Source organism: Cherax quadricarinatus, chromosome 59, assembly GCF_038502225.1.
Source record: "Cherax quadricarinatus isolate ZL_2023a chromosome 59, ASM3850222v1, whole genome shotgun sequence".
In the NCBI taxonomy this organism is placed as follows: domain Eukaryota; kingdom Metazoa; phylum Arthropoda; class Malacostraca; order Decapoda; family Parastacidae; genus Cherax; species Cherax quadricarinatus.
This window is the reverse complement of record NC_091350.1, coordinates 15,052,142-15,065,244: the sequence shown is the minus strand read 5'-3', so window position 1 is coordinate 15,065,244 and position 13,103 is coordinate 15,052,142. Positions and strand designations below refer to the sequence as shown.

The following is a 13,103-nucleotide window of genomic DNA, read 5'->3' as shown; positions in this document are numbered from 1 at the left end:
CTGAAACTTGGGCAATGTATGATGGAAAGATGCTTCTTAACCCTTTGACTGTCACGGCCTTATATATACGTCTTACGAGGCACCGTGTTTGACGTATATATACTCATAAGTTCTAGCGGCTTCAAATCAAGCAGGAGAAAGCTGGTAGGCCCACATGTGAGAGAATGGGTCTGTGTGGTCAATGTGCACCATATAAAAAAATCCTGGAGCACGCAGTGCATAATGAGAAAAAAAAACTTCGACCGTTTTTTTTTTAATTAAAATACCGACTTTGTGGTCTATTTTCGTATAGTATTTATGGTTGTATTCTCGTTTTCTTGGTCTCATTTGATAGAATGGAAAACATATTATAGACATAGAAGTGATTTTGATTGATTTTACTATAAAAAGAACCTGGAAATGGAGCTCAAAGTAGGGGAAATGTTTGATTTTTGCCCATGTTCAAAAGTAAACAAATGATGTCCTTGTCCAATAAATGTCCAACTAGCCATTCTAATATGCAGTCATGAATGGGTTGATGTTATTTATACAATTATTACAATGTTGCAGTAGTCTGCATAATAGTAAGTCTTCTATTTTTTGTTTGAATAAAAATTCAAAGTAGAAAGCAAGAGTAATATCAGAGGGGCCTGGAGACATGACTGATGAACAAAGAAAATGTTATTTTAGAGCGAGGTATGTCTGCATTGTTCATTCTGGACCTTATTTTGAAATTGTCATATTTTTTAACTTTCGTGAAATTCGCCAAATTGCAAATTTCTGACCACATTATTGGGTAGTTGAAATTAGTAAATGGGCAGTTCCTTGTACTCAATCAATAGAACAAATGGAGTTCTAAAGAAATAGCTATGAATTTGGTCGACTGGAACAACGGAATTAGCCGAAAATAGGGCTCAAAGTGGGCGAAAGAGCCGATTTGTAAATATCGCCGAGGTCGCTAACTTCGCAAGAGCATAATTCCATCAGTTTTCCATCAAATTTCATTTTTTTTGGTGTCATTACAATCGGGAAAAGATTCTCTATCATTTCATAAGAATTTTTTTTTTTTTTTTTTTTTTTTTTTTTTTTTTTTTTTTTTTTTTTTTTTAAATTTTGCGACCCCAGGAGACACATCAGGATTGGGGGTTGTGACAGTCAAGGGGTTAATGTATACCAAAAATGAAAGAAATCTAAGCATAAATAATGATGTCCACTTCTCAGCAATTAGTCACCCCTTAGCAGTATTTTCACATGGTTTTTATTGTTGTATTCTCATTGTTTTTGTCTCGTTTGATAGAATGGAAGATATATTACAGAAATAGATATGATTTTGATTGTTTTCACGACAAAAAGTACCTTGAAATGTTCGATTGTTTTGGCTATGTTCGAGTAAACAAATGATGTCACTGTCCATTCCAATATGCATTCGTGAATGGGTTGACTTTATTTATACAATTATTGCAATAAAGCATAACAGTAAATCTTACATTTTTTGTATGAATAAAAATTACAAATTATTTATATTTTATTAATTTTAGAGTATATGTCAGGTTTCTCTGTTATTTATATGGTTTATTAAGTCATATTAGATTAAGTGAGATAGATAAATAAGCCGTAGAGTTGATATTAGCGAAATTATTGAAGTACAGAATTCCACTGGAACAGATTAATTGCATTTCAATTACTTTAAATGAGGAAAATTGACTGCAAATGAGCAAGTAGAGGTTCCACTGTAAACTGAAGCAAGAATGAGGGAAAGCTTAAGGAGGGAGGATTAGAACTCATAACAGTGCCTGACTAGGTGTCCCTGGAGCCTGGCCAGGTGTCCCTGGAGCCTGACCAGGTGTCCCTGGAGCCTGACCAGGTGTCCCTGGAGCCTGACCAGGTGTCCCTGGAGCCTGACCAGGTCTCCCTGTAGCCTGACCAGCACAGTTGAAACAACATGATTATCAAGTTTTATTTGTACACATTTAAAGTAAAATATTGTTATTGAGTGCTTTCTTGGTCTTTTTGTATCAAAGAAGCAGAAATCTGTAATGCAGGAGGCCCTCAGCATGTAAGGATTTCAACTTTTGAAGGTTGGCCACTCACTACATTGTCTGAAAATTTGGTCTTAAAATCTTATACAGTAGAGTACTGTATACATATGGTAACTACAGGTACACATTTCTTTCTTTGGAATTTAAGAGAATTATTTTGCGTGTGTTCTTCATTAGCAAATTTGATGGTGGCATTTCTTTCAGTACTTCAACAATGAGATCCACGAGGCTGACCAATATGACAAGTACCAGCAGAAGTATGAGCGAGCCTCCTTGAAAACTGCTACATCCTTGGCATTACTCAACTGGGGTCAGAATGCAATTTTCAGCATTGCTTTGTCAGCAATGATGGTTCTGGCAACCAAGGAAATTATTGCAGGTAATTGGCATATCAAATATTAAAAAATAAAAAATTGCTATTGAATAAATGGAGGATTTTGGAAATGGAAATTCTTGAATGATGTACTACAAATATTTAAGCATTTTTTTTTTTTTTAGGAACATAGGTTTTTTAATGAACATCTTTTTTTTTGTTAGGGGTTCATGTTATTTTCACTGTAAATGAAAGTACCCTCTCTCAGCAAGGATGCCTATGAACCTCATGGGGTAGAGAAAGTGTCTACCTTTCACTTTGATGCTTGGTGAGGATGCTTTTTCATCAGATGGGAGAGGATTTCATGCCTTTTCTCATTGTTTCATGTAACTGCATGCTTCTCAAGCAACCCAGATTTTTATAAAATTTTATGTGGCTATCATTATTTATCAGTAAATAATTTTAATTTTGTACATACTGACTCACTTTTCACAAAGTTAAAACAGTAATTAAGCACAGCTTGCTTGATATAATTATGCAAGCTTTGTCATCAAAGTCATGTTGATAAGTTCTTTGTGAAAATCATGGTAAATGTGTATACACGTACATCTGTGGACTTGTCAGTAGATAGTTCTGTGAGAAATAAGGCGAACTGTAGAATTGATAAGGAAAAAAGGTGGGTGGTGCATTGACAGACTCAACAAACTTGATCCATGGAGGCAAAATGGGAGGTGTACTAGAGTACAGTGAAAACAACTGTTGTATAGGTGTGAAGCATGGGTTTGCATATTGAAGTGAGGAGGAGGCTGGAGGCAGTAGCAATGCCATGTTTGAAGGCCATATGTGGTGTGAATATTTTGATGAGAATTCAGAGTTTGCAAGATGTGTTGAGCTACTAAAAGTTTTATTCAGAGGGCTGAGAAGGGGTTGAGGTGTTCTAGACACTACGACAAGGTCCTAAATGCACTAGAAGACAAAAAGAATGCAGATGTAATATATACAGACTTTGCAAAAGCCTTCGACAAGTGTGACCATGGCGTAATAGCGCACAAAATGCGTGCTGAAGGAATAACAGGAAAAGTCGGTCGATGGATCTATAATTTCCTCACTAACAGAACACAGAGAGTAGTCGTGAACAGAGTAAAGTCCGAGGCAGCTACGGTGAAAAGCTCTGTTCCACAAGGCACAGTACTCGCTCCCATCTTGTTCCTCATCCTCATATCCGACATAGACAAGGATGTCAGCCACAGCACCGTGTCTTCCTTTGCCAGTGACACCCGAATCTGCATGACAGTGTCTTCCATTGCAGACACTGCAAGGCTCCAGGCGGACATCAACCAAATCTTTCAGTGGGCTGCAGAAAACAATATGAAGTTCAACGATGAGAAATTTCAATTACTCAGATATGGTAAACACGAGGAAATTAAATCTTCATCAGAGTACAAAACAAATTCTGGCCACAAAATAGAGCGAAACACCAACGTCAAAGACCTGGGAGTGATCATGTCGGAGGATCTCGCCTTCAAGGACCATAACATTGTATCAATCGCATCTGCTAGAAAAATGACAGGATGGATAATGAGAACCTTCAAAACTAGGGAGGCCAAGCCCATGATGACACTCTTCAGGTCACTTGTTCTATCTAGGCTGGAATATTGCTGCACACTAACAGCACCTTTCAAGGCAGGTGAAATTGCTGACCTAGAAAATGTACAGAGATCCTTCACGGCGCACATAACGGAGATAAAACACCTCAATTACTGGGAGCGCTTGAGATTCCTAAACCTGTATTCCCTGGAACGCAGGCGGGAGAGATACATGATTATATACACCTGGAAAATCCTAGAGGGACTAGTACCGAACTTGCACACGAAAATCACTCACTATGAAAGCAAAAGACTTGGCAGACGATGCAACATCCCCCCAATGAAAAGCAGGGGTGTCACTAGCACGTTAAGAGACCATACAATAAGTGTCAGGGGCCCGAGACTGTTCAACTGCCTCCCAGCATACATAAGGGGGATTACCAACAGACCCCTGGCAGTCTTCAAGCTGGCACTGGACAAGCACCTAAAGTCGGTTCCTGATCAGCCGGGCTGTGGCTCGTACGTTGGTTTGCGTGCAGCCAGCAGCACCAGCCTGGTTGATCAGGCTCTGATCCACCATGAGGCCTGGTCACAGACTGGACCACGGGGGCATTGACCCCCGGAACTCTCTCCAGGTAAACTCCAGTAAAGGGAATGAGGGGTAGGGGTCATCCTAGGAAAGGTTAGAGGGAGGTTTTAAATGCTAGGGGTAGGGATGTTGCAGTTTGGAGGGCCATCCAGACTGTGATGTCAGCAGTCTTCTGATATAGCAGTAATTTAATGAGTGACATTAACCCTTTGACTGTTTCCGACGTATAAATACGTCTTACGAGCCACTGTTTCTGACGTATTTATACGCACAAATTCTAGCGGCTTCAAATCAAGCGCCAAAGGCCTGGTAGGCCTACACGAGAGAGAATGGGTCTCAGTGGTCGGTGTGCACCCTGTGAAAAAAATCTGGGACCCAGCGGTGCATTGTGGGAACGCCATGTTAGTCCATTTTCACCATGCCTCTCGGTAAGAAGTTCCTCACTCCTCGGCGGATTGGAGGTCTTTTGTTCCCAAGTGATAGCTCTAACAGCGATGAAAATGTCAGTGACAGTGAATTCCAGGGTTTTGAAGTGAGTGTTACCGGAAAAAGTGCCCAGGATAGCGTAATTAGTGATGAAAACCCAGATGACCCACAACCTTCCACCTCTGGTGCTGTGCCGGCTTGCTCACGTTCACGTTCGCCTGTACCAGGACGAAAGAGGAAACTATTTGGTCGTGTACAACACCCAGATGATAGCAGTGATAGTGATAGTGATTTCAAGGTCATTGAAAGAAGTTCTAGTGACAGTGAGAGTGAATATTCCCCAGTGAAGCGGCAGTATGTACGACGTAGCATGCGGTCTGGTAGTGTTTCATATGTTGTTCCAAGGGGAAGGAGAAACTCTGGGAGCACATCCCGTGGCCCTACACCACGACCTGATAGTGAAGATGACGATATTGTAACGATGGGTATGAATGGTGACAGTGAGGGAGGAGGCAGTGGTGGTGATAGTGAGGGTGGCACGGCCCATGTGGCACCATCAGCGGGCCACGCTACTACCCACGCTGCTGACGCAGCACAACAACCAGCCTCACCCTACCCCACACTCCCACAACCTGCACCACCACAACCTGCACAACCACAACCACGGTACAATATCCAGACCCCACCAGCAGACCGCATCTGGGATTGGCAGGACGGTGACGAGTTTGTTCCCAGTCCCCATGACTTTGATGCAACACAAAGTGGAATAAAGCCATCTTGTCCACTTGGGAACAATGCCAGTGAACTGGACTGCTTTGAGTTATTCTTCGATGAACCCCTGATGGACATCATTGTCAGGGAAACAAACACATACTGTGATTACACCATGGCAAATACAATTCTCTCACCAAAATCACGGCTACACAAGTGGAAGGAGACAACTGTGGCAGAGATGTACCTGTTTTTTGCCACAATAATGCTTATGCCACATGTGTATAAGCACACTGTCACCACATACTGGGCAACAGAACGCCTGATTTCAACTCCAGGTTTTAGTGACATTATAGGTGTCAATCGTTTCCTGATACTGTTACGTATGTTACACTTTTCAGACAAAACCAGGCCTGACAGAAGCTACAGGTTATATAAGATCAGAAATGTGTTTATGTACCTGAAACAAAAGTGCTGCATGTATTTTTATCCCTTCAGGAAGCTTGTTATTGATGAGTCCTTGATTTTATTCAAAGGAAGACTCTCATTCAAGCAATATATACCAAGCAAGAGGAAACGCTTTGGTATAAAGCTATTTGTACTGTGTGATTGCAGAAGTGGTCTAGTTTTGGATATCATTGTGTACACTGGCAGTAATACTTTGAGAGATACCATGAAGTTATTGGGTATCTCTGGTGATGTGGTTCGAACAATGATGGAACCATATCTTGGTAAGGGGCATATGTTATTTACTGATAACTGGTACACAAGCCCCTTACTCAGTGATTTCTTGCGAGTGAACTTGACAGACGTGTGTGGCACAGTGCTTGGTAATCGTAAACATATGCCAAGGTTCAACGCTGGCACTCGCAGAGGTGAGGTGCAAGCCTTTGCTGCCAATGACATCATGGCATTTCGGTGGCATGATAAACGTGATGTCACATTGTTGACATCAGTTCACAGAAACAAAATGGTACCCAGTGGCAGGGACAACAGAGAGACCAATGAACCCATTCTAAAGCCTGCAGCTGTCATGGACTACAACCTCAATATGCGCTTAGTGGACAAATGTGACATGCAGATTGGGTTTGCAGACTGTGTACGCAAGAGTTATAAGTGGTATATAAAACTTTTTTCCATCTTGTTGATATCTCTATGCTAAATGCTTATAACATATACAAGTTGAAGACCAACAAAACACCAAAATATGGTGAATTTTGCCTGTCAGTAATCAGACAAATAATCGCAAAGTACCAAGGAGCAACACCTGCGATAGACCAGCGCCCACAGACGTCATCTCGTTTGAGGCCTGGTGATCACTACCCCATACAGCTGCCTCCTACTACTGCCAAGAAAAATGCTCAGAAGAGGTGTTATGTATGTATGCATACCACAAAACGCCCACAAACACGCAAAGACACTCGTTTTATGTGTGAGGAGTGTGAAGTGCCCCTCTGCATATACCCATGTTTCAGAGAGTTCCACAAGCTGCAGCAGTTCTAGGAACGTGTTTAGTGACTGTACATATGTATATATATATTATGGAACAATAGTAATAAACATTGTTTTGTATTGTTTGTTTGTGTAAACAAAGTGTATACACAAACTAATAGTGATAAAGTTTGTTCTGTTATTGTGTTGTAAACAATGAGTGTATATTTGAACAATGCACCTTACATTGGTCTCACAGGCCACATAAGTTACCTGGAACAGAAAAATATTGAAAAATGCAAGAAACCTTTGAATTAGAGTAAATAAAAGAATACCGGGTGGGCGGCGGTCACCGCTGTTGCCGTACGCACGTCACTTTCTGCAAACTTTGTGGCTCTATATCTCGGTAAGTACTGATGGCAAAAAAATTTTTTTAGGCTTAAAACACTACTAAAAATATTCCTAACATTTTCATAAGAAAAAATATATTTTTTTTTTTTCGAATATTTGGCGACATAGAATGACAGTTTCAGAGAGGGGCCTGAAACAGTCAAAGGGTTAATAGTGGTTTCTTCTTTGTTGGGTCACCCTACCTGGTGGGAGACAGCCAGAGTTTAAAAAAAAAATAATGCACAAGTGTGTGTGTTAGAATTGAGTGATTGTAGACAAGCAGTTTTTTTGGTCTTGACATGCTGTTAGTGTGAGCAAGGCAACATTTATGCAGGGATTCAGGAAAACAGGTTAACAGGATTAAAATTTCTGTACTCTGAAGAATGGATGGGGGATATTGCAGTTCAAAAGGTCATTTGAATTGTATTTTTTTTTTTTTATCATTTCCTGGTGGAAAAATGACTATGTAATTTTAACAATTTCTTAATCCTCAATTCTTTACATGCTAAGGACATATTAGCAATCTATTGATGACCACTTGTGGAATGTTATGGTTTATGTAATTATATTGAGTATTGTTTATGTATTGCAGGTCATTTAACAGTTGGTGACCTTGTGATGGTTAATGGACTTTTGTTTCAACTGTCTCTACCACTGAACTTCCTAGGGTCAGTTTATCGTGAAGTACGCCAGGCCCTAATTGACATGCAGACCATGTTCACACTGATGAAACAGCCTGCTGCTATTACAGTAAGTAGGCCTCTTCAAGAAACATTGTGCATATATTCAAACATTTTTATATTATCATAATATCTGGATATGTTGTTTGTTGTTGAATATAATAGCCCTGGTGCAGTATCGCTGAAACATTTACAGAATTATTTCTCGTGAGTGCTTCAGATTAAATTGCTTGAAAGCATTTTGCTTCCTCCCCCTCCTCTCAATTTTGGTCTTATCCTCATCTTGCAACTGGATACAAGTTAATTTGAAATGCTAATTAGAAGGTTAAGGGTAATTTGGAAAGAATGACCAGTGGTCCAGTATGTGCATGTACCCTCCTATTATATGGGCAAGCTAGTTGATTAAGTGCAACTAATTAAGAGGAAGGTAAATTGTGCTCTGGTAAACAATTTCCTGGTTCTTAACAGGAAATTCAGGGAAATGGTTGACCAGGCTTACCTCTATCAACCTTGGAGGGAACGTAATTTTGAATCCTATAATCTCTTCCTGTGTAGTGCTTCTGGTGCCAAAAATATGATTTTAAAAATTTTAAGGCTTTGTTTAATATGTTGAGCATGGATCAGAATTTGACATCGTCCACCCCTGTTATAACCTCTCGTATGCCAGTTTTTATTTACCCTTACCTCCCTCTTTACCTTGTCATTCCACCAATCATTTCTTTTCCTGCTGTATACACCCTCTTACATCCACAGAGTTCTGCTTTACACTGATACTGCATTCTTTAATCTACCTCATACCTTACTGACTCCCTCCACATCATCTGTACTCTCTCTAGCCCACCTTTCTTTCAAAGTTGCTTATGTCTTGCCCTAACTATTTCATTTTTTGTTTTTAATTTTTTTATTTTTTTTTTTTTTTTTATTATCACACCGGCCGATTCCCACCAAGGCAGGGTGGCCCGAAAAAGAAAAACTTTCACCATCATTCACTCCATCACTGTCTTGCCAGAAGGGTGCTTTACACTACAGTTTTTAAACTGCAACATTAACACCCCTCCTTCAGAGTGCAGGCACTGTACTTCCCATCTCCAGGACTCAAGTCCGGCCTGCCGGTTTCCCTGAATCCCTTCATAAATGTTACTTTGCTCACACTCCAACAGCACGTCAAGTATTAAAAACCATTTGTCTCCATTCACTCCTATCAAACACGCTCACGCATGCCTGCTGGAAGTCCAAGCCCCTCGCACACAAAACCTCCTTTACCCCCTCCCTCCAACCCTTCCTAGGCCGACCCCTACCCCGCCTTCCTTCCACTACAGACTGATACACTCTTGAAGTCATTCTGTTTCGCTCCATTCTCTCTACATGTCCGAACCACCTCAACAACCCTTCCTCAGCCCTCTGGACAACAGTTTTGGTAATCCCGCACCTCCTCCTAACTTCCAAACTACGAATTCTCTGCATTGTATTCACACCACACATTGCCCTCAGACATGACATCTCCACTGCCTCCAGCCTTCTCCTCGCTGCAACATTCATCACCCACGCTTCACACCCATATAAGAGCGTTGGTAAAACTATACTCTCATACATTCCCCTCTTTGCCTCCAAGGACAAAGTTCTTTGTCTCCACAGACTCCTAAGTGCACCACTCACTCTTTTTCCCTCATCAATTCTATGATTCACCTCATCTTTCATAGACCCATCTGCTGACACGTCCACTCCCAAATATCTGAATACGTTCACCTCCTCCATACTCTCTCCCTCCAATCTGATATTCAATCTTTCATCACCTAATCTTTTTGTTATCCTCATAACCTTACTCTTTCCTGTATTCACCTTTAATTTTCTTCTTTTGCACACCCTACCAAATTCATCCACCAATCTCTGCAACTTCTCTTCAGAATCTCCCAAGAGCACAGTGTCATCAGCAAAGAGCAGCTGTGACAACTCCCACTTTGTGTGTGATTCTTTATCTTTTAACTCCACGCCTCTTGCCAAGACCCTCGCATTTACTTCTCTTACAACCCCATCTATAAATATATTAAACAACCACGGTGACATCACACATCCTTGTCTAAGGCCTACTTTTACTGGGAAAAAATTTCCCTCTTTCCTACATACTCTAACTTGAGCCTCACTATCCTCGTAAAAACTCTTCACTGCTTTCAGTAACCTACCTCCTACACCATACACTTGCAACATCTGCCACATTGCCCCCCTATCCACCCTGTCATACGCCTTTTCCAAATCCATAAATGCCACAAAGACCTCTTTAGCCTTATCTAAATACTGTTCACTTATATGTTTCACTGTAAACACCTGGTCCACACACCCCCTACCTTTCCTAAAGCCTCCTTGTTCATCTGCTATCCTATTCTCCGTCTTACTCTTAATTCTTTCAATTATAACTCTACCATACACTTTACCAGGTACACTCAACAGACTTATCCCCCTATAATTTTTGCACTCTCTTTTATCCCCTTTGTTTTTAATTTATAAACTTATAAACATTTCTCTCTTACCCACTGTTGACATTTTCCTTGTATCCTGTCTACCTCTTACACTCGCTGTTGCTTCTTTAAAACCATGCATTTTTTTTTTTTTACAGGGTTTTACAAGGTTAGGTTTAGGGTTCCTAATTTACAAGTTAAGAGCTGTTGCCTACATCAGCTCATTTGAAAGCCTTTTTATTGTTAAGATAAAGAACAAGATGAAGCTGGAGCCATCTGTGGGCCAGTGATTTCATTTGGTCAGCTGACTTTATTTCATTAATGTCATACTGTATGGACATGTTCCAGACAAGTCATCCTAGGAATAAATGATCTCAGATAAAGCGATGTTCTGGAGATGGGTACAGAATGTAGTTGCTGCTTGCTGTCCAGCTTGTGTAGAAGCTCAATTCTCACTGTCCTTGGAGTCGAGCCAAGTGTGGTGCCTTGACAATGTTGGCCTTGTATGTAACAGTAAGGCCACCCACATCCCTCCTGTGTTGAAGGCTCTGCTGAAATGACAGATCTGTCCAGGTTGAGTCCAGGCAAGAGAGGAATCATCTTGCTTTGTTCTCTATTTTGTCAAAAAGTTGCAGATGAGTTGGGAGACAGGTAGTCCAAGAAAGTGAGGCATACTTGAGGTGTGAGTGAAAACTTAGTCTGGCAGAAAACAAGTGGAAATGTGAGCCCTGATGTATTACCCAGACGGCCGGAAGCAGGAAGGATACAATGGAGCTGGTAAAAGCCCATCCCCACGGCTCGACTCTCTCTCTCCACACCCTTATCTTCCTTCCCCCCTACCATCCCCTCAATTGATCCTCCCTCTAAAAATCACACACTCTTATTCCCTCTCCCCTCCCCTTATCCCACCTCTTAACACTCGATATACACATGTACACGTTTTCATTATACAACATAAGAACGAAAAAATACTGCAGTAACTGGCATCTTTTCATTTTCCTAATATCTTATCGATAAATCTATCAAAAGAAGGAGGGAACACTGCAGCAGGCCCATGCTAGGAAGAATCAGCTCGCACCTGTCCACCCACACTCACTCATTTACCCGTCCAATTTATGTTAAGCTACCCCAAGTTGTCCCTCATATAGAATCTTGCATCCTCTGCTGTTAAGTAGATGCAAGATACGTCTAAGTGCTGTAAGTTTCCTGGCTGTTTTATTGCAAGATTTACAACGTGATTCATAGTCAGTTTGGAGTCAAATTTCACCCCAAGAATATCAACTTCATCTCTGGGTACCAACACTCTCCCACTTATTCTTATTGCTGCTCCAGCATTACCATCATGGTGCCTAGAAACAGTCATTATTTGTGTTTTTTCAGGAACAAATATGACCTGCCATCATTTTCCTCAGGCTGATGTGGCTTTAGCTGTTAATTGATATAGCAGCTTAGAGCATTTCCTCTCTTGGCTAAGTAAATGTCAGAGTACAGTTGTTTGGATATGCATGGGATTCTGGAATGAGATGGAGGTCATTAAAGTAGACATTCCATAACAATAGCCCAGGTACTCTTCCCTGTGGAACACTGACACCAATTGTGTGTCTTGTTGACTCTGTCCCATTTATAAACTTATCCTATGCTGCTGCTGATGTTCTGTTTGTGTGCTTCAAAGAACAGGCTTGGTATAATAGTTATTATAAGGACATTTTCTTCTACTATATGAGATTTTTCCTTCTCAAATTGTATGATGCTATATTTTCATTTTTTTTTTTTTATCCCCATCTTCCTGCTTCATAACTTATCTGTTGCTCAGGTATAGCGTGGTAAACATTGCAGTAAGTTCTATTATACAAAGTGCTTAATGACTGTAGGGTCCTATAACCTTTGTGGACAATATAAATGAATGGAGCTTTCTCCCATAGACAGTTCTTTTCTTGGGCTACACTTGTATGCATTTGTATGTATATTTATAACTAATATAGATATTAAATGTTTTACAAACATTTATTTTTTGGATGTATTGCTGTATTGACTTCATTACATTATTATTCATTGCATTTTTCAACAGAATGCTCCAAATGCAGTTCCATTGACAATTTCTCAAGAGGAGGCAACAATAACTTTCAACAATGTCAGCTTTGCATACACATCAGGGAATATAATTTTAGATAAATTAAGTTTCACTGTTCCAGCTGGCAAGAAGATTGCTATTGTTGGAGGATCAGGATCAGGGTGAGAATTACCACTTTGATATAAGAACTTTAATTATTTCATCATTATATTGTATATCTGCATCAGTCAACAGTGGGAAAGTACAAGAGAAACAGCTTTGCTCCATTGGTGGCTCTGTGGTTTCACACACTGCAGTCCTACTTGGTTATCTGCTCCATTTTCACCACATCCACAGAACAAAACAATGGGAAATAGAATGACAGAATTGTTGCATCAGTGGTATAAGATACTGATAAGTTGATGAAAAAGACGTGTGTAATACCTGGGAATCTTT

General features: G+C 40.4%; 1 protein-coding gene across 1 annotated transcript in view; it reads left to right on the top strand.

Moving 5' to 3' along the window:
• Positions 1-13,103, top strand: part of ABCB7 (ATP binding cassette subfamily B member 7) — a 178,017-nt gene that overhangs the window by 122,835 nt on the left and 42,079 nt on the right. The window contains exons 5-7 of the mRNA XM_070097822.1: positions 2,223-2,397; positions 8,057-8,214; positions 12,666-12,829. Coding sequence (XP_069953923.1) covers positions 2,223-2,397; positions 8,057-8,214; positions 12,666-12,829 — 497 coding nt within the window. The remainder of the gene's footprint in view (positions 1-2,222; positions 2,398-8,056; positions 8,215-12,665; positions 12,830-13,103) is intronic.